This window comes from Narcine bancroftii, chromosome 12 (genome assembly GCF_036971445.1).
Source record: "Narcine bancroftii isolate sNarBan1 chromosome 12, sNarBan1.hap1, whole genome shotgun sequence".
In the NCBI taxonomy this organism is placed as follows: domain Eukaryota; kingdom Metazoa; phylum Chordata; class Chondrichthyes; order Torpediniformes; family Narcinidae; genus Narcine; species Narcine bancroftii.
In genome coordinates this window covers 58590907-58616584 of record NC_091480.1, presented here as the reverse complement: position 1 = coordinate 58616584, position 25678 = coordinate 58590907, and the positions used below count along the sequence as shown (strand labels likewise).

Genomic DNA, 25678 nt, shown 5'->3' with positions numbered 1-25678 from the left:
CGTGCCTCGTGCCCCGTTCCTGTCCTTAGGTCCGTCTCACCGAGAACCCCGTACCCAGTTCCTGTCCCTGGGTCCGACTGCAACGGTAGCCCCGTTCACAGTTACCGTGTCTGTGTCGCTGGGACCGACCACACCGGGAGCCACGTGCCCAGTTCCTGTCCCTGGGTCCGGCCAACCGGGTGCCCCGTGCCCAGTTCCTGTCCCTGGGTCCGACCAACCTGGAGCCCCGTGCCCAGTTCCTGTCCCTGGGTCCAACCAACCGGGACCCCGGGCCCAGTTCTTGTCCCTGGGTCCGAGCATGCGGTAGCTCCGTGCCCAGTTCCTGTCTCTGGGTCCGGCCAACCGGGAGCCCCGTGCCCAGTTCCTGTCCCTGGGTCCGACCAACCGGGATCCTCATGCGCAGTCTCTGTCCCTGGGTTCGTCCAACCGGGAACCCCGTGCCCAGTTCCTGTCCCTGGGTCCGACGACACCGGAAGCCCTGTGCACAGTTCCCATCTCTGGGTCCGACCAACTGGGAGCTTCGTGCCTCGTGCCCCGTCGCTGTCCTTAGGTCCGTCTAACCGAGAACCCCGTGCCCAGTTCCTGTCCCTGGGTCCGACTACACCGGTAGCCCCGTGCACAGTTACCGTCTCTGTGTCGCTGGGACCGACCACAATGGGAGCCACGTGCCCAGTTCCTGTCCCTGTGTTAGTCCAACTGGGAACACCGTGCCCAGTTCCTGTCCCTGGGTCCGACCATCCGGGATCCTCGTGCGCAGTCCCTGTCCCTGGGTTAGTCCAACTGGGAACCCCGTGCCCAGTTCCTGTTCCTGGGTCCGACTACACCGGTAGCCCCGTGCATAGTTACCGTCTCTGTGTCGCTGGGACCGAACACAACGGGAGCCCCGTGCCCATTTACTGTCCCTGGGTCCGACCATCCGGGAACCCGTGCCCAGTTTCCGTCTCTGATGCTGGGAGCGACTACACCGGGAGCCCCGTGCCCAGTTCCCGTCTCTATTACTGTGAGCGACTACACCGGGAGCCCCGTGCCCAGTTCCTGTCCCTGGGTCCGACCTCACCGGGAGCCCCGTGCACAGTTCCTGTCCCTGGGTCCGACCATCCGGGAGCCCCGTGCCCAACCGGGAGCCCCGTGCCCAGTTCATGTCCCTGGGTCCGACAAACCGGGAGCCCCGTGTTCAGTTCCTGTCCCTGGGTCCGACCAACCAGGAGTCCCGTGCCCAGTTCCTGTCCCTTGGTCCGACTACACCGGGAGCCCCGTGCACAGTCCCCGCCTCTGTGTTGCTGTGAGCGACTACACCGGGAGCCCCGTGCACAGTTCCAGCCTCTGTGTTGCTGGGAACGACTACACCGGGGCCCCGTGCACAGTTCCCGACTCTGTGTCGCTGGGACAGACCACACTAGGTGCCCCGTGCCCAGTTCCTGTCCCTGGGTCCGACCAACTGGGAGCCCTGTGCCCAGTTCCTGTCCCTGGGTCCGACCAACCGGGAGCCCCGTGCCCAGTTCCTGTCCCTGGGTCCGACCTCACCGGGAGCCCCGTGCACAGTTCCTGTCCCTGGGTCCGACTGCAACGGGAACCCCGTGCCCTGTTGCTGTCCCTGGGTCTTAATGCACCGTGAGTCCCGTGCATAGTTCCCATCTTTGTGTCGTTGGGACCTACCACACCCGGAGCCCCGTGCCCAGTTCCTATCCCTGGGTCCGCCCAACCGGGAGCCCCATGCCCAGTTCCTGTCTCTGGGTCCGACCAACCGGGAGCCCCATGCCCAGTTCCTGTCCGTGGGTCCGGCCAACCGGGAGCCCCGTGCCCAGTTCCTGTCTCTGGGTCCGACCAACCGGGAGCCCCGTGCCCAGTTCTTGTCCCTGGGTCCGAGCATGCGGGAGCTCCGTGCCCAGTTCCTGTCTCTGGGTCCGGCCAACCGGGAGCCCCGTGCCCAGTTCCTGTCCCTGGGTCCGACCAACCGGGATCCTTGTGCGCAGTCTCTGTCCCTGGGTTCGTCCAACCCGGAACCCCGTGCCCAGTTCCTGTCCCTGGGTCCGACTACACCGGTAGCCCTGTGCACAGTTCCCATCTCTGGGTCCGACCGACTGGGAGCTTCGTGCCTCGTGCCCCGTCGCTGTCCTTAGGTCCGTCTCACCGAGAACCCCGTACCCAGTTCCTGTCCCTGGGTCCGACTGCACCGGTAGCCCCGTTCACAGTTACCGTGTCTGTGTCGCTGGGACCGACCACACCGGGAGCCACGTGCCCAGTTCCTGTCCCTGGGTCCGGCCAACCGGGTGCCCCGTGCCCAGTTCCTGTCCCTGGGTCCGACCAACCTGGAGCCCCGTGCTCAGTTCCTGTCCCTGGGTCCAACCAACCGGGACCCCGGGCCCAGTTCTTGTCCCTGGGTCCGAGCATGCGGTAGCTCCGTGCCCAGTTCCTGTCTCTGGGTCCGGCCAACCGGGAGCCCCGTGCCCAGTTCCAGTCCCTGGGTCCGACCAACCGGGATCCTCATGCGCAGTCTCTGTCCCTGGGTTCGTCCAACCGGGAACCCCGTGCCCAGTTCCTGTCCCTGGGTCCGACGACACCGGTAGCCCTGTGCACAGTTCCCATCTCTGGGTCCGACCAACTGGGAGCTTCGTGCCTCGTGCCCCGTCGCTGTCCTTAGGTCCGTCTAACCGAGAACCCCGTGCCCAGTTCCTGTCCCTGGGTCCGACTACACCGGTAGCCCCGTGCACAGTTACCGTCTCTGTGTCGCTGGGACCGACCACAATGGGAGCCACGTGCCCAGTTCCTGTCCCTGTGTTAGTCCAACTGGGAACACCGTGCCCAGTTCCTGTCCCTGGGTCCGACCAACCGGGATCCTCGTGCGCAGTCCCTGTCCCTGGGTTAGTCCAACTGGGAACCCCGTGCCCAGTTCCTGTTCCTGGGTCCGACTACACCGGTAGCCCCGTGCATAGTTCCCATCTTTGTGTCGTTGGGACCTACCACACCCGGAGCCCCGTGCCCAGTTCCTATCCCTGGGTCCGCCCAACCGGGAGCCCCATGCCCAGTTCCTGTCTCTGGGTCCGACCAACCGGGAGCCCCGTGCCCAGTTCTTGTCCCTGGGTCCGAGCATGCGGGAGCTCCGTGCCCAGTTCCTGTCTCTGGGTCCGACCAACCGGGAGCCCAGTGCCCAGTTCCTGTCCCTGGGTCCGACCAACCGGGATCCTCGTGCGCAGTCTCTGTCCCTGGGTTCGTCCAACCGGGAACTCCGTGCCCAGTTCCTGTCCCTGGGTCCGACTACACCGGTAGCCCTGTGCACAGTTCCCGTCTCTGGGTCCGACCAACTGGGAGCCTCGTGCCCCGTCCCTGTCCTTAGGTCCGTCTCACCGAGAACCCCGTACCCAGTTCCTGTCCCTGGGTCCGACTGCACCGGTAGCCCCGTGCACAGTTACCGTGTCTGTGTCGCTGGGACCGACCACACCGAGAGCCACGTGCCCAGTTCCTGTCCCTGGGTCCGACCAACCGGGTGCCCTGTGCCCAGTTCCTGTCCCTGGGTCCGACCAACTGGGAGCCCTGTGCCCAGTTCCTGTCCCTGGGTCCGACCAACCGGGAGCCCCGTGCCCAGTTCCTGTCCCTGGGTCGGACCTCACCGGGAGCCCCGTGCACAGTTCCTGTCCCTGGGTCCGACTGCAACGGGAACCCCGTGCCCAGTTGCTGTCCCTGGGTTTGAATGCACCGTGAGTCCCGTGCACAGTTCCCATCTTTGTGTCGTTGGGACCTACCACACCCGGAGCCCCGTGCCCAGTTCCTATCCCTGGGTCCGCCCAACCGGGGGCCCCATGCCCAGTTCCTGTCTCTGGGTCCGACCAACCAGGAGCCCCGTGCCCAGTTCTTGTCCCTGGGTCCGAGCATGCGGGAGCTCCGTGCCCAGTTCCTGTCTCTGGGTCCGACCAACCGGGAGCCCAGTGCCCAGTTCCTGTCCCTGGGTCCGACCAACCGGGATCCTCGTGCGCAGTCTCTGTCCCTGGGTTCGTCCAACCGGGAACTCCATGCCCAGTTCCTGTCCCTGGGTCCGACTACACCGGTAGCCCTGTGCACAGTTCCCGTCTCTGGGTCCGACCAACTGGGAGCCTCGTGCCCCGTCGCTGTCCTTAGGTCCGTCTCACCGAGAACCCCGTACCCAGTTCCTGTCCCTGGGTCCGACTGCACCGGTAGCCCCGTGCACAGTTACCGTGTCTGTGTCGCTGGGACCGACCACACCGAGAGCCACGTGCCCAGTTCCTGTCCCTGGGTCCGACCAACCAGGTGCCCTGTGCCCAGTTCCTGTCCCTGGGTCCGACCAACCGGGAGCCCAGTGCCCATTTACTGTCCCTGGGTCCGAACATCCGGGATCCCCGTGCCCAGTTCCTGTCCCTTGCTCCGACCAAGCGGGAGCACCGTGCCCAGTTCCTGTCTCTGTGTCCGACCATCCGGGAACCCGTGCCCAGTTTCCGTCTCTGATGCTGGGAGCGACTACATCGGGAGCCCCGTGCCCAGTTCCCGTCTCTATTACTGGGAGCGACTACACCGGGAGCCCCGTGCCCAGTTCCCGTCCCTGGGTCCGACCTCACCGGGAGCCCCGTGCACAGTTCCTGTCCCTGGGTCCGACCATCCGGGAGCCCCGTGCCCAGTTCATGTCCCTGGGTCCGACCAACCGGGAGCCCCGTGTTCAGTTCCTGTCCCTGGGTCCGACCAACCAGGAGCCCCGTGCCCAGTTCCTGTCCCTGGGTCCGACTACACCGGGAGCCCCGTGCACAGTCCCCGCCTCTGTGTTGCTGTGGGCGACTACAACGGGAGCCCCGTGCACAGTTCCAGCCTCTGTGTTGCTGGGAACGACTACACCGGGACCCCGTGCACAGTTCCCGACTCTGTGTCGCTGGGACAGACCACACTGGGTGCCCCGTGCCCAGTTCCTGTCCCTGCGTCCGACCAACTGGGAGCCCCGTGCCCAGTTCCTGTCCCTGGGTCCGACCAACCGGGAGCCCCGTGCCCATTTACTGTCCCTGGGTCCGAACATCCGGGATCCCCGTGCCCAGTTCCTGTCCCTTGCTCCGACCAAGCGGGAGCACCGTGCCCAGTTCCTGTCTCTGTTTCCGACCATCCGGGAACCCGTGCCCAGTTTCCGTCTCTGATGCTGGGAGCGACTACATCGGGAGCCCCGTGCCCAGTTCCCGTCTCTATTACAGGGAGCGACTACACCGGGAGCCCCGTGCCCAGTTCCCGTCCCTGGGTCCGACCTCACCGGGAGCCCCGTGCACAGTTCCTGTCCCTGGGTCCGACCATCCGGGAGCCCCGTGCCCAGTTCCTGTCCCTGGGTCCGACTACACCGGGAGCCCCGTGCACAGTCCCCGCCTCTGTGTTGCTGTGAGCGACTACAACGGGAGCCCCGTGCACAGTTCCAGCCTCTGTGTTGCTGGGAACGACTACACCGGGACCCCGTGCACAGTTCCCGACTCTGTGTCGCTGGGACAGACCACACTGGGTGCCCCGTGCCCAGTTCCTGTCCCTGCGTCCGACCAACTGGGAGCCCCGTGCCCAGTTCCTGTCCCTGGGTCCGACCAACCGGGAGCCCCGTGCCCATTTACTGTCCCTGGGTCCGAACATCCGGGATCCCCGTGCCCAGTTCCTGTCCCTTGCTCCGACCAAGCGGGAGCACCGTGCCCAGTTCCTGTCTCTGTTTCCGACCATCCGGGAACCCGTGCCCAGTTTCCGTCTCTGATGCTGGGAGCGACTACATCGGGAGCCCCGTGCCCAGTTCCCGTCTCTATTACAGGGAGCGACTACACCGGGAGCCCCGTGCCCAGTTCCCGTCCCTGGGTCCGACCTCACCGGGAGCCCCGTGCACAGTTCCTGTCCCTGGGTCCGACCATCCGGGAGCCCCGTGCCCAGTTCCTGTCCCTGGGTCCGACTACACCGGGAGCCCCGTGCACAGTCCCCGCCTCTGTGTTGCTGTGAGCGACTACAACGGGAGCCCCGTGCACAGTTCCAGCCTCTGTGTTGCTGGGAACGACTACACCGGGACCCCGTGCACAGTTCCCGACTCTGTGTCGCTGGGACAGACCACACTGGGTGCCCCGTGCCCAGTTCCTGTCCCTGCGTCCGACCAACTGGGAGCCCCGTGCCCAGTTCCTGTCCCTGGGTCCGACCAACCGGGAGCCCCGTGCCCAGTTCCTGTCCCTGTGTCCGACCAACCGGGAGCCTCGTGCCCAGTCCCTGTCCTTGGGTCCGTCCAACCGAGAACCCCGTGCCCAGTTCCTGTCCCTGGGTCCGAATACACCGGTAGCCCCGTACACAGTTACCGTCTCTGTGTCGCTGGGACCGACCATACCAGGAGCCACGTGCCCAGTTCCTGTCCCTGGGTCCGACCAATCGGGATCCTTGTGCGCAGTCCCTGTCGCTGGGTTCGTCCAACCAGGAACCCCATGCCCAGTTCCTGTCCGTGGGTCCGACCAATCGGGAGCCTCGTGCCCAGTCCCTGTCCTTGGGTCCGTCCAACCGAGAACACCGTGCCCAGTTCCTGTCCCTGGGTCCGACTACACCGGTTGCCCCGTGCACAGTTACCGTCTCTGTGTTGCTGGGACCGACCACACCGGGAGCCACGTGCCCAGTTCCTGTCCCTGGGTTCGTCCAACCGGGAAACCCGTGCCCAGTTCTTGTCCCTGGGTCCGACTACACCGGTAGCCCCGTGCCCATTTACTGTCCCTGGGTCCGACCATCCGGTAGCCCCGTGCCCATTTCCTGTCCCTTGCTCTGACCAACCGGGAGCCCCGTGCCCAGTTCCTGTCCCTGGGTCCGACTACACCGGTAGCCCCGTGCATAGTTACCGTCTATGTGTCGCTGGGACCGACCATACCGGGAGCCCCATGCCCATTTACTGTCCCTGGGTCCGACCATCCGGGAGACCCGTGCCCAGTTCCTGTCCCTGGGTCCGACCTTACCGGGAGCCCCGTGCACAGTTCCTGTCCCTGGGTCCGACCTCACCAGGAGCCCCGTGCACAGTTCCTGTCCCTGGGTCCGACTGCAACGGGAACCCCGTGCCCTGTTGCTGTCCCTGGGTCTTAATGCACCGTGAGTCCCGTGCATAGTTCCCATCTTTGTGTCGTTGGGACCTACCACACCCGGAGCCCCGTGCCCAGTTCCTATCCCTGGGTCCGCCCAACCGGGAGCCCCATGCCCAGTTCCTGTCTCTGGGTCCGACCAACCGGGAGCCCCGTGCCCAGTTCTTGTCCCTGGGTCCGAGCATGCGGGAGCTCCGTGCCCAGTTCCTGTCTCTGGGTCCGACCAACCGGGAGCCCAGTGCCCAGTTCCTGTCCCTGGGTCCGACCAACCGGGATCCTCGTGCGCAGTCTCTGTCCCTGGGTTCGTCCAACCGGGAACTCCGTGCCCAGTTCCTGTCCCTGGGTCCGACTACACCGGTAGCCCTGTGCACAGTTCCCGTCTCTGGGTCCGACCAACTGGGAGCCTCGTGCCCCGTCCCTGTCCTTAGGTCCGTCTCACCGAGAACCCCGTACCCAGTTCCTGTCCCTGGGTCCGACTGCACCGGTAGCCCCGTGCACAGTTACCGTGTCTGTGTCGCTGGGACCGACCACACCGAGAGCCACGTGCCCAGTTCCTGTCCCTGGGTCTGACCAACCGGGTGCCCTGTGCCCAGTTCCTGTCCCTGGGTCCGACCAACTGGGAGCCCTGTGCCCAGTTCCTGTCCCTGGGTCCGACCAACCGGGAGCCCCGTGCCCAGTTCCTGTCCCTGGGTCGGACCTCACCGGGAGCCCCGTGCACAGTTCCTGTCCCTGGGTCCGACTGCAACGGGAACCCCGTGCCCAGTTGCTGTCCCTGGGTTTGAATGCACCGTGAGTCCCGTGCACAGTCCCCATCTTTGTGTCGTTGGGACCTACCACACCCGGAGCCCCGTGCCCAGTTCCTATCCCTGGGTCCGCCCAACCGGGAGCCCCATGCCCAGTTCCTGTCTCTGGGTCCGACCAACCGGGAGCCCCGTGCCCAGTTCTTGTCCCTGGGTCCGAGCATGCGGGAGCTCCGTGCCCAGTTCCTGTCTCTGGGTCCGACCAACCGGGAGCCCAGTGCCCAGTTCCTGTCCCTGGGTCCGACCAACCGGGATCCTCGTGCGCAGTCTCTGTCCCTGGGTTCGTCCAACCGGGAACTCCATGCCCAGTTCCTGTCCCTGGGTCCGACTACACCGGTAGCCCTGTGCACAGTTCCCGTCTCTGGGTCCGACCAACTGGGAGCCTCGTGCCCCGTCCCTGTCCTTAGGTCCGTCTCACCGAGAACCCCGTACCCAGTTCCTGTCCCTGGGTCCCACTGCACCGGTAGCCCCGTGCACAGTTACCGTGTCTGTGTCGCTGGGACCGACCACACCGAGAGCCACGTGCCCAGTTCCTGTCCCTGGGTCCGACCAACCGGGTGCCCTGTGCCCAGTTCCTGTCCCTGGGTCCGACCAACCGGGAGCCCCGTGCCCATTTACTGTCCCTGGGTCCGAACATCCGGGATCCCCGTGCCCAGTTCCTGTCCCTTGCTCCGACCAAGCGGGAGCACCGTGCCCAGTTCCTGTCTCTGTGTCCGACCATCCGGGAACCCGTGCCCAGTTTCCGTCTCTGATGCTGGGAGCGACTACATCGGGAGCCCCGTGCCCAGTTCCCGTCTCTATTACTGGGAGCGACTACACCGGGAGCCCCGTGCCCAGTTCCCGTCCCTGGGTCCGACCTCACCGGGAGCCCCGTGCACAGTTCCTGTCCCTGGGTCCGACCATCCGGGAGCCCCGTGCCCAGTTCATGTCCCTGGGTCCGACCAACCGGGAGCCCCGTGTTCAGTTCCTGTCCCTGGGTCCGACCAACCAGGAGCCCCGTGCCCAGTTCCTGTCCCTGGGTCCGACTACACCGGGAGCCCCGTGCACAGTCCCCGCCTCTGTGTTGCTGTGGGCGACTACAACGGGAGCCCCGTGCACAGTTCCAGCCTCTGTGTTGCTGGGAACGACTACACCGGGACCCAGTGCACAGTTCCCGACTCTGTGTCGCTGGGACAGACCACACTGGGTGCCCCGTGCCCAGTTCCTGTCCCTGCGTCCGACCAACTGGGAGCCCCGTGCCCAGTTCCTGTCCCTGGGTCCGACCAACCGGGAGCCCCGTGCCCATTTACTGTCCCTGGGTCCGAACATCCGGGATCCCCGTGCCCAGTTCCTGTCCCTTGCTCCGACCAAGCGGGAGCACCGTGCCCAGTTCCTGTCTCTGTTTCCGACCATCCGGGAACCCGTGCCCAGTTTCCGTCTCTGATGCTGGGAGCGACTACATCGGGAGCCCCGTGCCCAGTTCCCGTCTCTATTACAGGGAGCGACTACACCGGGAGCCCCGTGCCCAGTTCCCGTCCCTGGGTCCGACCTCACCGGGAGCCCCGTGCACAGTTCCTGTCCCTGGGTCCGACCATCCGGGAGCCCCGTGCCCAGTTCCTGTCCCTGGGTCCGACTACACCGGGAGCCCCGTGCACAGTCCCCGCCTCTGTGTTGCTGTGAGCGACTACAACGGGAGCCCCGTGCACAGTTCCAGCCTCTGTGTTGCTGGGAACGACTACACCGGGACCCCGTGCACAGTTCCCGACTCTGTGTCGCTGGGACAGACCACACTGGGTGCCCCGTGCCCAGTTCCTGTCCCTGCGTCCGACCAACTGGGAGCCCCGTGCCCAGTTCCTGTCCCTGGGTCCGACCAACCGGGAGCCCCGTGCCCAGTTCCTGTCCCTGTGTCCGACCAACCGGGAGCCTCGTGCCCAGTCCCTGTCCTTGGGTCCGTCCAACCGAGAACCCCGTGCCCAGTTCCTGTCCCTGGGTCCGAATACACCGGTAGCCCCGTACACAGTTACCGTCTCTGTGTCGCTGGGACCGACCATACCAGGAGCCACGTGCCCAGTTCCTGTCCCTGGGTCCGACCAATCGGGATCCTTGTGCGCAGTCCCTGTCGCTGGGTTCGTCCAACCAGGAACCCCATGCCCAGTTCCTGTCCGTGGGTCCGACCAATCGGGAGCCTCGTGCCCAGTCCCTGTCCTTGGGTCCGTCCAACCGAGAACACCGTGCCCAGTTCCTGTCCCTGGGTCCGACTACACCGGTTGCCCCGTGCACAGTTACCGTCTCTGTGTTGCTGGGACCGACCACACCGGGAGCCACGTGCCCAGTTCCTGTCCCTGGGTTCGTCCAACCGGGAAACCCGTGCCCAGTTCTTGTCCCTGGGTCCGACTACACCGGTAGCCCCGTGCCCATTTACTGTCCCTGGGTCCGACCATCCGGTAGCCCCGTGCCCATTTCCTGTCCCTTGCTCTGACCAACCGGGAGCCCCGTGCCCAGTTCCTGTCCCTGGGTCCGACTACACCGGTAGCCCCGTGCATAGTTACCGTCTCTGTGTCGCTGGGACCGACCATACCGGGAGCCTCATGCCCATTTACTGTCCCTGGGTCCGACCATCCGGGAGACCCGTGCCCAGTTCCTGTCCCTGGGTCCGACCTTACCGGGAGCCCCGTGCACAGTTCCTGTCCCTGGGTCCGACCTCACCGGGAGCCCCGTGCACAGTTCCTGTCCCTGGGTCCGACTGCAACGGGAACCCCGTGCCCTGTTGCTGTCCCTGGGTCTGAATGCACCGTGAGTCCCGTGCATAGTTCCCATCTTTGTGTCGTTGGGACCTACCACACCCGGAGCCCCGTGCCCAGTTCCTATCCCTGGGTCCGCCCAACCGGGAGCCCCATGCCCAGTTCCTGTCTCTGGGTCCGGCCAACCGGGAGCCCCATGCCCAGTTCCTGTCCGTGGGTCCGGCCAACCGGGAGCCCCGTGCCCAGTTCCTGTCTCTGGGTCCGACCAACCGGGAGCCCCGTGCCCAGTTCTTGTCCCTGGGTCCGAGCATGCGGGAGCTCCGTGCCCAGTTCCTGTCTCTGGGTCCGGCCAACCGGGAGCCCCGTGCCCAGTTCCTGTCCCTGGGTCCGACCAACCTGGATCCTTGTGCGCAGTCTCTGTCCCTGGGTTCGTCCAACCCGGAACCCCGTGCCCAGTTCCTGTCCCTGGGTCCGACTACACCGGTAGCCCTGTGCACAGTTCCCATCTCTGGGTCCGACCAACTGGGAGCTTCGTGCCTCGTACCCCGTCGCTGTCCTTAGGTCCGTCTCACCGAGAACCCCGTACCCAGTTCCTGTCCCTGGGTCCGACTGCACCGGTAGCCCCGTTCACAGTTACCGTGTCTGTGTCGCTGGGACCGACCACACCGGGAGCCACGTGCCCAGTTCCTGTTCCTGGGTCCGACTACATCGGTAGCCCCGTGCATAGTTACCGTCTCTGTGTCGCTGGGACCGAACACAACGGGAGCCCCGTGCCCATTTACTGTCCCTGGGTCCGACCATTCGGGATCCCCGTGCCCAGTTCCTGTCCTTTGCTCCGACCAAGCGGGAGCAGCTTGCCCAGTTCCTGTCTCTGTGTCCGACCATCCGGGAACCCGTGCCCAGTTTCCGTCTCTGATGCTGGGAGCGACTACACCGGGAGCCCCGTGCCCAGTTCCCGTCTCTATTACTGGGAGCGACGACACCGGGAGCCCCGTGCCCAGTTCCTGTCCCTGGGTCCGACCTCACCGGGAGCCCCGTGCACAGTTCCTGTCCCTGGGTCCGACCATCCGGGAGCCCCGTGCCTAACCGGGAGCCCCGTGCCCAGTTCATGTCCCTGGGTCCGACCAACCGGGAGCCCCGTGTTCAGTTCCTGTCCCTGGGTCCGACCAACCAGGAGTCCCGTGCCCAGTTCCTGTCCCTTGGTCCGACTACACCGGGAGCCCCGTGCACAGTCCCCGCCTCTGTGTTGCTGTGAGCGACTACACCGGGAGCCCCGTGCGCAGTTCCAGCCTCTGTGTTGCTGGGAACGACTACACCGGGGCCCCGTGCACAGTTCCCGACTCTGTGTCGCTGGGACAGACCACACTAGGTGCCCCGTGCCCAGTTCCTGTCCCTGGGTCCGACCAACTGGGAGCCCTGTGCCCAGTTCCTGTCCGTGGGTCCGACCAATCGGGAGCCTCGTGCCCAGTCCCTGTCCTTGGGTCCGTCCAACCGAGAACACCGTGCCCAGTTCCTGTCCCTGGGTCCGACTACACCGGTTGCCCCATGCACAGTTACCGTCTCTGTGTTGCTGGGACCGACCACACCGGGAGCCACGTGCCCAGTTCCTGTCCCTGGGTCCGACCAACCGGGATCCTTGTGCGCAGTCCCTGTCCCTGGGTTCGTCCAACCGGGAACCCCGTGCCCAGTTCTTGTCCCTGGGTCCGACTACACCGGTAGCCCCGTGCATAGTTACTGTCTCTGTGTCGCTGGGACCGACCACACCGGGAGCCCCATGCCCATTTACTGTCCCTGGGTCCGACCATCCGGTAGCCCCGTGCCCATTTCCTGTCCCTTGCTCTGACCAACTGGGAGCCCCGTGCCCAGTTCCTGTCCCTGGGTCCGACTACACCGGTAGCCCCGTGCATAGTTACCGTCTCTGTGTCGCTGGGACCGACCATACCGGGAGCCCCATGCCCATTTACTGTCCCTGGGTCCGACCATCCGGGAGACCCGTGCCCAGTTCCTGTCCCTGGGTCCGACCTTACCGGGAGCCCCGTGCACAGTTCCTGTCCCTGGGTCCGACTGCAACGGGAACCCCGTGCCCAGTTCCTGTCCCTGGGTCCGAATGCACCGTGAGCCCCGTGCACAGTTCCCATCTTTGTGTCGTTGGGACCTACCACACCCGGAGCCCCGTGCCCAGTTCCTATCCCTGGGTCCGCCCAACCGTGAGCCCCATGCCCAGTTCCTGTCTCTGGGTCCGACCAACCGGGAGCCCTGTGCCCAGTTCTTGTCCCTGGGTCCGAGCATGCGGGAGCTCCGTGCCCAGTTCCTGTCTCTGGGTCCGGCCAACCGGGAGCCCCGTGCCCAGTTCCTGTCCCTGGGTCCGACCAACCGGGATCCTTTTGCGCAGTCTCTGTCCCTGGGTTCGTCCAACCCGGAACCCCGTGCCCAGTTCCTGTCCCTGGGTCCGACTACACCGGTAGCCCTGTGCACAGTTCCCATCTCTGGGTCCGACCAACTGGGAGCTTCGTGCCTCGTGCCCCGTCGCTGTCCTTAGGTCCGTCTCACCGAGAACCCCGTACCCAGTTCCTGTCCCTGGGTCCGACTGCAACGGTAGCCCCGTTCACAGTTACCGTATCTGTGTCGCTGGGACCGACCACACCAGGAGCCACGTGCCCAGTTCCTGTCCCTGGGTCCGGCCAACCGGGTGCCCCGTGCCCAGTTCCTGTCCCTGGGTCCGACCAACCTGGAGCCCCGTGCCCAACCAACCGGGACCCCGGGCCCAGTTCTTGTCCCTGGGTCCGAGCATGCGGTAGCTCCGTGCCCAGTTCCTGTCTCTGGGTCCGGCCAACCGGGAGCCCCGTGCCCAGTTCCTGTCCCTGGGTCCGACCAACCGGGATCCTCATGCGCAGTCTCTGTCCCTGGGTTCGTCCAACCGGGAACCCCGTGCCCAGTTCCTGTCCCTGGGTCCGACGACACCGGTAGCCCTGTGCACAGTTCCCATCTCTGTGTCCGACCAACTGGGAGCTTCGTGCCTCGTGCCCCGTCGCTCTCCTTAGGTCCGACTAACCGAGAACCCCGTGCCCAGTTCCTGTCCCTGGGTCCGACTACAACGGTAGCCCCGTGCACAGTTACCGTCTCTGTGTCGCTGGGACCGACCACAATGGGAGCCACGTGCCCAGTTCCTGTCCCTGTGTTAGTCCAACTGGGAACACCGTGCCCAGTTCCTGTCCCTGGGTCCGACCATCCGGGATCCTCGTGCGCAGTCCCTGTCCCTGGGTTAGTCCAACTGGGAACCCCGTGCCCAGTTCCTGTTCCTGGGTCCGACTACACCGGTAGCCCCGTGCATAGTTACCGTCTCTGTGTCGCTGGGACCGAACACAACGGGAGCCCCGTGCCCATTTACTGTCCCTGGGTCCGACCATTCGGGATCCCCGTGCCCAGTTCCTGTCCTTTGCTCCGACCAAGCGGGAGCAGCTTGCCCAGTTCCTGTCTCTGTGTCCGACCATCCGGGAACCCGTGCCCAGTTTCCGTCTCTGATGCTGGGAGCGACTACACCGGGAGCCCCGTGCCCAGTTCCCGTCTCTATTACTGGGAGCGACTACACCGGGAGCCCCGTGCCCAGTTCCTGTCCCTGGGTCCGACCTCACCGGGAGCCCCGTGCACAGTTCCTGTCCCTGGGTCCGACCATCCGGGAGCCCCGTGCCCAACCGGGAGCCCCGTGCCCAGTTCATGTCCCTGGGTCCGACCAACCGGGAGCCCCGTGTTCAGTTCCTGTCCCTGGGTCCGACCAACCAGGAGTCCCGTGCCCAGTTCCTGTCCCTTGGTCCGACTACACCGGGAGCCCCGTGCACAGTCCCCGCCTCTGTGTTGCTGTGAGCGACTACACCGGGAGCCCCGTGCACAGTTCCAGCCTCTGTGTTGCTGGGAACGACTACACCGGGGCCCCGTGCACAGTTCCCGACTCTGTGTCGCTGGGACAGACCACACTAGGTGCCCCGTGCCCAGTTCCTGTCCCTGGGTCCGACCAACTGGGAGCCCTGTGCCCAGTTCCTGTCCCTGGGTCCGACCAACCGGGAGCCCCGTGCCCAGTTCCTGTCCCTGGGTCCGACCTCACCGGGAGCCCCGTGCACAGTTCCTGTCCCTGGGTCCGACTGCAACGGGAACCCCGTGCCCTGTTGCTGTCCCTGGGTCTTAATGCACCGTGAGTCCCGTGCATAGCTCCCATCTTTGTGTCGTTGGGACCTACCACACCCGGAGCCCAGTGCCCAGTTCCTATCCCTGGGTCCGCCCAACCGGGAGCCCCATGCCCAGTTCCTGTCTCTGGGTCCGACCAACCGGGAGCCCCGTGCCCAGTTCTTGTCCCTGGGTCCGAGCATGCGGGAGCTCCGTGCCCAGTTCCTGTCTCTGGGTCCGACCAACCGGGAGCCCAGTGCCCAGTTCCTGTCCCTGGGTCCGACCAACCGGGATCCTCGTGCGCAGTCTCTGTCCCTGGGTTCGTCCAACCGGGAACTCCGTGCCCAGTTCCTGTCCCTGGGTCCGACTACACCGGTAGCCCTGTGCACAGTTCCCGTCTCTGGGTCCGACCAACTGGGAGCCTCGTGCCCCATCCCTGTCCTTAGGTCCGTCTCACCGAGAACCCCGTACCCAGTTCCTGTCCCTGGGTCCGACTGCACCGGTAGCCCCGTGCACAGTTACCGTGTCTGTGTCGTTGGGACCGACCACACCGAGAGCCACGTGCCCAGTTCCTGTCCCTGGGTCCGACCAACCGGGTGCCCTGTGCCCAGTTCCTGTCCCTGGGTCCGACCAACTGGGAGCCCTGTGCCCAGTTCCTGTCCCTGGGTCCGACCAACCGGGAGCCCCGTGCCCAGTTCCTGTCCCTGGGTCGGACCTCACCGGGAGCCCCGTGCACAGTTCCTGTCCCTGGGTCCGACTGCAACGGGAACCCCGTGCCCAGTTGCTGTCCCTGGGTTTGAATGCACCGTGAGTCCCGTGCACAGTTCCCATCTTTGTGTCGTTGGGACCTACCACACCCGGAGCCCCGTGTCCAGTTCCTATCCCTGGGTCCGCCCAACCGGGAGCCCCATGCCCAGTTCCTGTCTCTGGGTCCGACCAACCGGGAGCCCCGTGCCCAGTTCTTGTCCCTGGGTCCGAGCATGCGGGAGCTCCGTGCCCAGTTCCTGTCTCTGGGTCCGACCAACCGGGAGCCCAGTGCCCAGTTCCTGTCCCTGGGTCCGACCAACCGGGATCCTCGTGCGCAGTCTCTGTCCCTGGGTTCGTCCAACCGGGAACTCCGTGCCCAGTTCGTGTCCCTGGGTCCGACTACACCGGTAGCCCTGTGCACAGTTCCCGTCTCTGGGTCCGACCAACTGGGAGCCTCGTGCCCCGTCGCTGTCCTTAGGTGCGTCTCACCGAGAACCCCGTACCCAGTTCCTGTCCCTGGGTCCGACTGCACCGGTCGCCCCGTGCACAGTTACCGTGTCTGTGTCGCTGGGACCGACCACACCGAGAGCCACGTGCCCAGTTCCTGTCCCTGGGTCCGACCAACCGGATGCCCTGTGCCCAGTTCCTGTCCCTGGGTCCGACCAACCAGGAGCCCCGTGCCCATTTACTGTCCCTGGGTCCGAACATCCGGGATCCCCGTGCCCAGTTCCTGTCCCTTGCTCCGACCAAGCGGGAGCACCGTGCCCAGTTCCTGTCTCTGTGTCCGACCATCCGGGAACCCATGCCCAGTTTCCGTCTCTGATGCTGGGAGCGACTACATCGGGAGCCCCGTGCCCAGTTCCCGTCTCTATTACTGGGAGCGACTACACCGGGAGCACCGTGCCCAGTTCCCGTCCCTGGGTCCGACCTCACCGGGAGCCCCGTGCACAGTTCCTGTCCCTGGGTCCGACCATCCGGGAGCCCCGTGCCCAGTTCATGTCCCTGGGTCCGACCAACCGGGAGCCCCGTGTTCAGTTCCTGTCCCTGGGTCCGACCAACCAGGAGCCCCGTGCCCAGTTCCTGTCCCTGGGTCCGACTACACCGGGAGCCCCGTGCACAGTCCCCGCCTCTGTGTTGCTGTGAGCGACTACAACGGGAGCCCCGTGCACAGTTCCAGCCTCTGTGTTGCTGGGAACGACTACACCGGGACCCCGTGCACAGTTCCCGACTCTGTGTCGCTGGGACAGACCACACTGGGTGCCCCGTGCCCAGTTCCTGTCCCTGCGTCCGACCAACTGGGAGCCCCGTGCCCAGTTCCTGTCCCTGGGTCCGACCAACCGGGAGCCCCGTGCCCAGTTCCTGTCCCTGTGTCCGACCAACCGGGAGCCTCGTGCCCAGTCCCTGTCCTTGGGTCCGTCCAACCGAGAACCCCGTGCCCAGTTCCTGTCCCTGGGTCCGAATACACCGGTAGCCCCGTACACAGTTACCGTCTCTGTGTCGCTGGGACCGACCATACCAGGAGCCACGTGCCCAGTTCCTGTCCCTGGGTCCGACCAACCGGGATCCTTGTGCGCAGTCCCTGTCCCTGGGTTCGTCCAACCGGGAACCCCGTGCCCAGTTCTTGTCCCTGGGTCCGACTACACCGGTAGCCCCGTGCATAGTTACTGTCTCTGTGTCGCTGGGACCGACCACACCGGGAGCCCCATGCCCATTTACTGTCCCTGGGTCCGACCATCCGGTAGCCCCGTGCCCATTTCCTGTCCCTTGCTCTGACCAACCGGGAGCCCCGTGCCCAGTTCCTGTCCCTGGGTCCGACTACACCGGTAGCCCCGTGCATAGTTACCGTCTCTGTGTCGCTGGGACCGACCATACCGGGAGCCCCATGCCCATTTACTGTCCCTGGGTCCGACCATCCGGGAGACCCGTGCCCAGTTCCTGTCCCTGGGTCCGACCTTACCGGGAGCCCCGTGAACAGTTCCTGTCCCTGGGTCCGACTGCAACGGGAACCCCGTGCCCAGTTCCTGTCCCTGGGTTTGAATGCACCGTGAGTCCCGTGCACAGTTCCCATCTTTGTGTCGTTGGGACCTACCACACCCGGAGCCCCGTGCCCAGTTCCTATCCCTGGGTCCGCCCAACCGGGAGCCCCATGCCCAGTTCCTGTCTCTGGGTCCGACCAACCGGGAGCCCCGTGCCCAGTTCTTGTCCCTGGGTCCGAGCATGCGGGAGCTCCTTGCCCAGTTCCTGTCTCTGGGTCCGGCCAACCGGGAGCCCCGTGCCCAGTTCCTGTCCCTGGGTCCGACCAACCGGGATCCTTGTGCGCAGTCTCTGTCCCTGGGTTCGTCCAACCCGGAACCCCGTGCCCAGTTCCTGTCCCTGGGTCCGACTACACCGGTAGCCCTGTGCACAGTTCCCATCTCTGGGTCCGACCAACTGGGAGCTTTGTGCCTCGTGCCCCGTCGCTGTCCTTAGGTCCGTCTCACCGAGAACCCCGTACCCAGTTCCTGTCCCTGGGTCCGACTGCACCGGTAGCCCCGTTCACAGTTACCGTGTCTGTGTCGCTGGGACCGACCACACCGGGAGCCACGTGCCCAGTTCCTGTCCCTGGGTCCGGCCAACCGGGTGCCCCGTGCCCAGTTCCTGTCCCTGGGTCCGACCAACCTGGAGCCCCGTGCCCTGTTCCTGTCCCTGGGTCCAACCAACCGGGAACCTGGGCCCAGTTCTTGTCCCTGGGTCCGAGCATGCGGTAGCTCCGTGCCCAGTTCCTGTCTCTGGGTCCGGCCAACCGGGAGCCCCGTGCCCAGTTCCTGTCCCTGGGTCCGACCAACCAGGATCCTCATGCGCAGTCTCTGTCCCTGGGTTCGTCCAACCGGGAACCCCGTGCCCAGTTCCTGTCCCTTGGTCCGACGACACCGGTAGCCCTGTGCACAGTTCCCATCTCTGGGTCCGACCAACTGGGAGCTTCGTGCCTCGTGCCCCGTCGCTGTCCTTAGGTCCGTCTAACCGAGAACCCCGTGCCCAGTTCCTGTCCCTGGGTCCGACTACACCGGTAGCCCCGTGCATAGTTACCGTCCCTGTGTCGCTGGGACCGAACACAACGGGAGCCCCGTGCCCATTTACTGTCCCTGGGTCCGACCATCCGGGAACCCGTGCCCAGTTTCCGTCTCTGATGCTGGGAGCGACTACACCGGGAGCCCCGTGCCCAGTTCCCGTCTCTATTACTGGGAGCGACTACACCGGGAGCCCCGTGCCCAGTTCCTGTCCCTGGGTCCGACCTCACCGGGAGCCCCGTGCACAGTTCCTGTCCCTGGGTTCGACCATCCGGGAGCCCCGTGCCCAACCGGGAGCCCCGTGCCCAGTTCATGTCCCTGGGTCCGACAAACCGGGAGCCCCGTGTTCAGTTCCTGTCCCTGGGTCCGACCAACCAGGAGTCCCGTGCCCAGTTCCTGTCCCTTGGTCCGACTACACCGGGAGCCCCGTGCACAGTCCCCGCCTCTGTGTTGCTGTGAGCGACTACACCGGGAGCCCCGTGCACAGTTCCAGCCTCTGTGTTGCTGGGAACGACTACACCGGGGCCCCGTGCACAGTTCCCGAATCTGTGTCGCTGGGACAGACCACACTAGGTGCCCCGTGCCCAGTTCCTGTCCCTGGGTCCGACCAACTGGGAGCCCTGTGCCCAGTTCGTGTCCCTGGGTCCGACCAACCGGGAGCCCCGTGCCCAGTTCCTGTCCCTGGGTCCGACCTCACCGGGAGCCCCGTGCACAGTTCCTGTCCCTGGGTCCGACTGCAACGGGAACCCCGTGCCCTGTTGCTGTCCCTGGGTCTTAATGCACCGTGAGTCCCGTGCATAGTTCCCATCTTTGTGTCGTTGGGACCTACCACACCCGGAGCCCCGTGCCCAGTTCCTATCCCTGGGTCCGCCCAACCGGGAGCCCCATGCCCAGTTCCTGTCTCTGGGTCCGACCAACCGGGAGCCCCGTGCCCAGTTCTTGTCCCTGGGTCCGAGCATGCGGGAGCTCCGTGCCCAGTTCCTGTCTCTGGGTCCGACCAACCGGGAGCCCAGTGCCCAGTTCCTGTCCCTGGGTCCGACCAACCGGGATCCTCGTGCGCAGTCTCTGTCCCTGGGTTCGTCCAACCGGGAACTCCGTGCCCAGTTCCTGTCCCTGGGTCCGACTACACCGGTAGCCCTGTGCACAGTTCCCGTCTCTGGGTCCGACCAACTGGGAGCCTCGTGCCCCGTCCCTGTCCTTAGGTCCGTCTCACCGAGAACCCCGTACCCAGTTCCTGTCCCTGGGTCCGACTGCACCGGTAGCCCCATGCACAGTTACCGTGTCTGTGTCGCTGGGACCGACCACACCGAGAGCCACGTGCCCAGTTCCTGTCCCTGGGTCCGACCAACCGGGTGCCCTGTGCCCAGTTCCTGTCCCTGGGTCCGACCAACTGGGAGCCCTGTGCCCAGTTCCTGTCCCTGGGTCCGACCAACCGGGAGCCCCGTGCCCAGTTCCTGTCCCTGGGTCCGACCTCACCGGGAGCCCCGTGCACAGTTCCTGTCCCTAGGTCTGACTGCAACGGGAACCCCGTGCCCAGTTGCTGTCCCTGGGTTTGAATGCACCGTGAGTCCCGTGCACAGTTCCCATCTTTGTGTCGTTGGGACCTACCACACCCGGAGCCCCGTGCCCAGTTCCTATCCCTGGGTCCGCCCAACCGGGAGCCCCATGCCCAGTTCCTGTCTCTGGGTCCGACCAACCGGGAGCCCCGTGCCCAGTTCTTGTCCCTGGGTCCGAGCATGCGGGAGCTCCGTGCCCAGTTCCTGTCTCTGGGTCCGACCAACCGGGAGCCCAGTGCCCAGTTCCTGTCCCTGGGTCCGACCAACCGGGATCCTCGTGCGCAGTCTCTGTCCCTGGGTTCGTCCAACCGGGAACTCCGTGCCCAGTTCCTGTCCCTGGGTCCGACTACACCGGTAGCCCAGTGCACAGTTCCCGTCTCTGGGTCCGACCAACTGGGAGCCTCGTGCCCCGTCGCTGTCCTTAGGTCCGTCTCACCGAGAACCCCGTACCCAGTTCCTGTCCCTGGGTCCGACTGCACCGGTAGCCCCGTGCACAGTTACCGTGTCTGTGTCGCTGGGACCGACCACACCGAGAGCCACGTGCCCAGTTCCTGTCCCTGGGTCCGACCAACCGGGTGCCCTGTGCCCAGTTCCTGTCCCTGGGTCCGACCAACCGGGAGCCCCGTGCCCATTTACTGTCCCTGGGTCCGAACATCCGGGATCCCCGTGCCCAGTTCCTGTCTCTGGGTCCGACCAACCGGGAGCCCAGTGCCCAGTTCCTGTCCCTGGGTCCGACCAACCGGGATCGTCGTGCGCAGTCTCTGTCCCTGGGTTCGTCCAACCGGGAACTCCGTGCCCAGTTCCTGTCCCTGGGTCCGACTACACCGGTAGCCCTGTGCACAGTTCCCGTCTCTGGGTCCGACCAACTGGGAGCCTCGTGCCCCGTCGCTGTCCTTAGGTCCGTCTCACCGAGAACCCCGTACCCAGTTCCTGTCCCTGGGTCCGACTGCACCGGTAGCCCCGTGCACAGTTACCGTGTCTGTGTCGCTGGGACCGACCACACCGAGAGCCACGTGCCCAGTTCCTGTCCCTGGGTCCGACCAACCGGGTGCCCTGTGCCTAGTTCCTGTCCCTGGGTCCGACCAACCGGGAGCCCCGTGCCCATTTACTGTCCCTGGGTCCGAACATCCGGGATCCCCGTGCCCAGTTCCTGTCCCTTGCTCCGACCAAGCGGGAGCACCGTGCCCAGTTCCTGTCTCTGTGTCCGACCATCCGGGAACCCGTGCCCAGTTTCCGTCTCTGATGCTGGGAGCGACTAAATCGGGAGCCCCGTGCCCAGTTCCCGTCTCTATTACTGGGAGCGACTACACCGGGAGCCCCGTGCCCAGTTCCCGTCCCTGGGTCCGACCTCACCGGGAGCCCCGTGCACAGTTCCTGTCCCTGGGTCCGACCATCCGGGAGCCCCGTGCCCAGTTCATGTCGCTGGGTCCGACCAACCGGGAACCCCGTGTTCAGTTCCTGCCCCTGGGTCCGACCAACCAGGAGCCGCGTGCCCAGTTCCTGTCCCTGGGTCCGACTACACCGGGAGCCCCGTGCACATTCCCTCCTCTGTGTTGCTGTGAGCGACTACAACGGGAGCCCCGTGCACAGTTCCAGCCTCTGTGTTGCTGGGAACGACTACACCGGGACCCCGTGCACAGTTCCCGACTCTGTGTCGCTGGGACAGACCACACTGGGTGCCCCGTGCCCAGTTCCTGTCCCTGCGTCCGACCAACTGGGAGCCCCGTGCCCAGTTCCTGTCCCTGGGTCCGACCAACCTGGAGCCCCGTGCCCAGTTCCTGTCCCTGTGTCCGACCAACCGGGAGCCTCGTGCCCAGTCCCTGTCCTTGGGTCCATCCAACCGAGAACCCCGTGCCCAGTTCCTGTCCCTGGGTCCGAATACACCGGTAGCCCCGTACACAGTTACCGTCTCTGTGTCGCTGGGACCGACCATACCAGGAGCCACGTGCCCAGTTCCTGTCCCTGGGTCCGACCAATCGGGATCCTTGTGCGCAGTCCCTGTCGCTGGGTTCGTCCAACCAGGAACCCCATGCCCAGTTCCTGTCCGTGGGTCCGACCAATCGGGAGCCTCGTGCCCAGTCCCTGTCCTAGGGTCCGTCCAACCTAGAACACCGTGCCCAGTTCCTGTCCCTGGGTCCAACTACACCGGTTGCCCCGTGCACAGTTACCGTCTCTGTGTTGCTGGGACCGACCACACCGGGAGCCACGTGCCCAGTTCCTGTCCCTGGGTCCGACCAACCGGGATCCTTGTGCGCAGTCCCTGTCCCTGGGTTCGTCCAACCGGGAACCCCGTGCCCAGTTCTTGTCCCTGGGTCCGACTACACCGGTAGCCCCGTGCATAGTTACTGTCTCTGTGTCGCTGGGACCGACCACACCGGGAGCCCCATGCCCATTTACTGTCCCTGGGTCCGACCATCCGGTAGCCCCGTGCCCATTTCCTGTCCCTTGCTCTGACCAACCGGGAGCCCTGTGCCCAGTTCCTGTCCATGGGTCCGACTACACCGGTAGCCCCGTGCATAGTTACCGTCTCTGTGTCGCTGGGACCGACCATACCGGGAGCCCCATGCCCATTTACTGTCCCTGGGTCCGACAATCCGGGAGACCCGTGCCCAGTTCCTGTCCCTGGGTCCGACCTTACCGGGAGCCCCGTGAACAGTTCCTGTCCCTGGGTCCGACTGCAACGGGAACCCCGTGCCCAGTTCCTGTCCCTGGGTTTGAATGCACCGTGAGTCCCGTGCACAGTTCCCATCTTTGTGTCGTTGGGACCTACCACACCCGGAGCCCCGTGCCCAGTTCCTATCCCTGGGTCCGCCCAACCGGGAGCCCCATGCCCAGTTCCTGTCTCTGGGTCCGACCAACCGGGAGCCCCGTGCCCAGTTCTTGTCCCTGGGTCCGAGCATGCGGGAGCTCCGTGCCCAGTTCCTGTCTCTGGGTCCGGCCAACCGGGAGCCCCGTGCCCAGTTCCTGTCCCTGGGTCCGACCAACCGGGATCCTTGTGCGCAGTCTCTGTCCCTGGGTTCGTCCAACCCGGAACCCCGTGCCCAGTTCCTGTCCCTGGGTCCGACTACACCGGTAGCCCTGTGCACAGTTCCCATCTCTGGGTCCGACCAACTGGGAGCTTTGTGCCTCGTGCCCCGTCGCTGTCCTTAGGTCCGTCTCACCGAGAACCCCGTACCCAGTTCCTGTCCCTGGGTCCGACTGCACCGGTAGCCCCGTTCACAGTTACCGTGTCTGTGTCGCTGGGACCGACCACACCGGGAGCCACGTGCCCAGTTCCTGTCCCTGGGTCCGGCCAACCGGGTGCCCCGTGCCCAGTTCCTGTCCCTGGGTCCGACCAACCTGGAGCCCCGTGCCCTGTTCCTGTCCCTGGGTCCAACCAACCGGGAACCTGGGCCCAGTTCTTGTCCCTGGGTCCGAGCATGCGGTAGCTCCGTGCCCAGTTCCTGGCTCTGGGTCCGGCCAACCGGGAGCCCCGTGCCCAGTTCCTGTCCCTGGGTCCGACCAACCAGGATCCTCATGCGCAGTCTCTGTCCCTGGGTTCGTCCAACCGGGAACCCCGTGCCCAGTTCCTGTCCCTTGGTCCGACGACACCGGTAGCCCTGTGCACAGTTCCCATCTCTGGGTCCGACCAACTGGGAGCTTCGTGCCTCGTGCCCCGTCGCTGTCCTTAGGTCCGTCTAACCGAGAACCCCGTGCCCAGTTCCTGTCCCTGGGTCCGACTACACCGGTAGCCCCGTGCATAGTTACCGTCCCTGTGTCGCTGGGACCGAACACAACGGGAGCCCCGTGCCCATTTACTGTCCCTGGGTCCGACCATCCGGGAACCCGTGCCCAGTTTCCGTCTCTGATGCTGGGAGCGACTACACCGGGAGCCCCGTGCCCAGTTCCCGTCTCTATTACTGGGAGCGACTACACCGGGAGCCCCGTGCCCAGTTCCTGTCCCTGGGTCCGACCTCACCGGGAGCCCCGTGCACAGTTCCTGTCCCTGGGTTCGACCATCCGGGAGCCCCGTGCCCAACCGGGAGCCCCGTGCCCAGTTCATGTCCCTGGGTCCGACAAACCGGGAGCCCCGTGTTCAGTTCCTGTCCCTGGGTCCGACCAACCAGGAGTCCCGTGCCCAGTTCCTGTCCCTTGGTCCGACTACACCGGGAGCCCCGTGCACAGTCCCCGCCTCTGTGTTGCTGTGAGCGACTACACCGGGAGCCCCGTGCACAGTTCCAGCCTCTGTGTTGCTGGGAACGACTACACCGGGGCCCCGTGCACAGTTCCCGAATCTGTGTCGCTGGGACAGACAACACTAGGTGCCCCGTGCCCAGTTCCTGTCCCTGGGTCCGACCAACTGGGAGCCCTGTGCCCAGTTCCTGTCCCTGGGTCCGACCAACCGGGAGCCCCGTGCCCAGTTCCTGTCCCTGGGTCCGACCTCACCGGGAGCCCCGTGCACAGTTCCTGTCCCTGGGTCCGACTGCAACGGGAACCCCGTGCCCTGTTGCTGTCCCTGGGTCTTAATGCACCGTGAGTCCCGTGCATAGTTCCCATCTTTGTGTCGTTGGGACCTACCACACCCGGAGCCCCGTGCCCAGTTCCTATCCCTGGGTCCGCCCAACCGGGAGCCCCATGCCCAGTTCCTGTCTCTGGGTCCGACCAACCGGGAGCCCCGTGCCCAGTTCTTGTCCCTGGGTCCGAGCATGCGGGAGCTCCGTGCCCAGTTCCTGTCTCTGGGTCCGACCAACCGGGAGCCCAGTGCCCAGTTCCTGTCCCTGGGTCCGACCAACCGGGATCCTCGTGCGCAGTCTCTGTCCCTGGGTTCGTCCAACCGGGAACTCCGTGCCCAGTTCCTGTCCCTGGGTCCGACTACACCGGTAGCCCTGTGCACAGTTCCCGTCTCTGGGTCCGACCAACTGGGAGCCTCGTGCCCCGTCCCTGTCCTTAGGTCCGTCTCACCGAGAACCCCGTACCCAGTTCCTGTCCCTGGGTCCGACTGCACCGGTAGCCCCATGCACAGTTACCGTGTCTGTGTCGCTGGGACCGACCACACCGAGAGCCACGTGCCCAGTTCCTGTCCCTGGGTCCGACCAACCGGGTGCCCTGTGCCCAGTTCCTGTCCCTGGGTCCGACCAACTGGGAGCCCTGTGCCCAGTTCCTGTCCCTGGGTCCGACCAACCGGGAGCCCCGTGCCCAGTTCCTGTCCCTGGGTCCGACCTCACCGGGAGCCCCGTGCACAGTTCCTGTCCCTAGGTCTGACTGCAACGGGAACCCCGTGCCCAGTTGCTGTCCCTGGGTTTGAATGCACCGTGAGTCCCGTGCACAGTTCCCATCTTTGTGTCGTTGGGACCTACCACACCCGGAGCCCCGTGCCCAGTTCCTATCCCTGGGTCCGCCCAACCGGGAGCCCCATGCCCAGTTCCTGTCTCTGGGTCCGACCAACCGGGAGCCCCGTGCCCAGTTCTTGTCCCTGGGTCCGAGCATGCGGGAGCTCCGTGCCCAGTTCCTGTCTCTGGGTCCGACCAACCGGGAGCCCAGTGCCCAGTTCCTGTCCCTGGGTCCGACCAACCGGGATCCTCGTGCGCAGTCTCTGTCCCTGGGTTCGTCCAACCG

The 25678-nt window shown here is 65.6% G+C and overlaps 1 protein-coding gene across 1 annotated transcript in view; it reads right to left on the bottom strand.

Annotated features, from left to right (window-relative positions):
* Window positions 1-393: 393 nt before the first annotated feature.
* The window catches only part of LOC138746632 (collagen alpha-1(II) chain-like), a 36341-nt gene continuing 11056 nt past the window's right edge, over window positions 394-25678 (bottom strand). The window contains exons 8-21 of the mRNA XM_069904920.1: window positions 25245-25357; window positions 24509-24672; window positions 23353-23744; window positions 22608-22748; window positions 19961-20073; window positions 19225-19388; window positions 18097-18460; window positions 14675-14838; window positions 13579-13664; window positions 13126-13394; window positions 6979-7142; window positions 2240-2377; window positions 1525-1688; window positions 394-540 (exon numbers count right to left, since the gene is read on the bottom strand). Of these exons, the coding sequence (XP_069761021.1) occupies window positions 394-540; window positions 1525-1688; window positions 2240-2377; window positions 6979-7142; window positions 13126-13394; window positions 13579-13664; window positions 14675-14838; window positions 18097-18460; window positions 19225-19388; window positions 19961-20073; window positions 22608-22748; window positions 23353-23744; window positions 24509-24672; window positions 25245-25357 (2583 nt within the window). The remainder of the gene's footprint in view (window positions 541-1524; window positions 1689-2239; window positions 2378-6978; window positions 7143-13125; window positions 13395-13578; window positions 13665-14674; window positions 14839-18096; window positions 18461-19224; window positions 19389-19960; window positions 20074-22607; window positions 22749-23352; window positions 23745-24508; window positions 24673-25244; window positions 25358-25678) is intronic.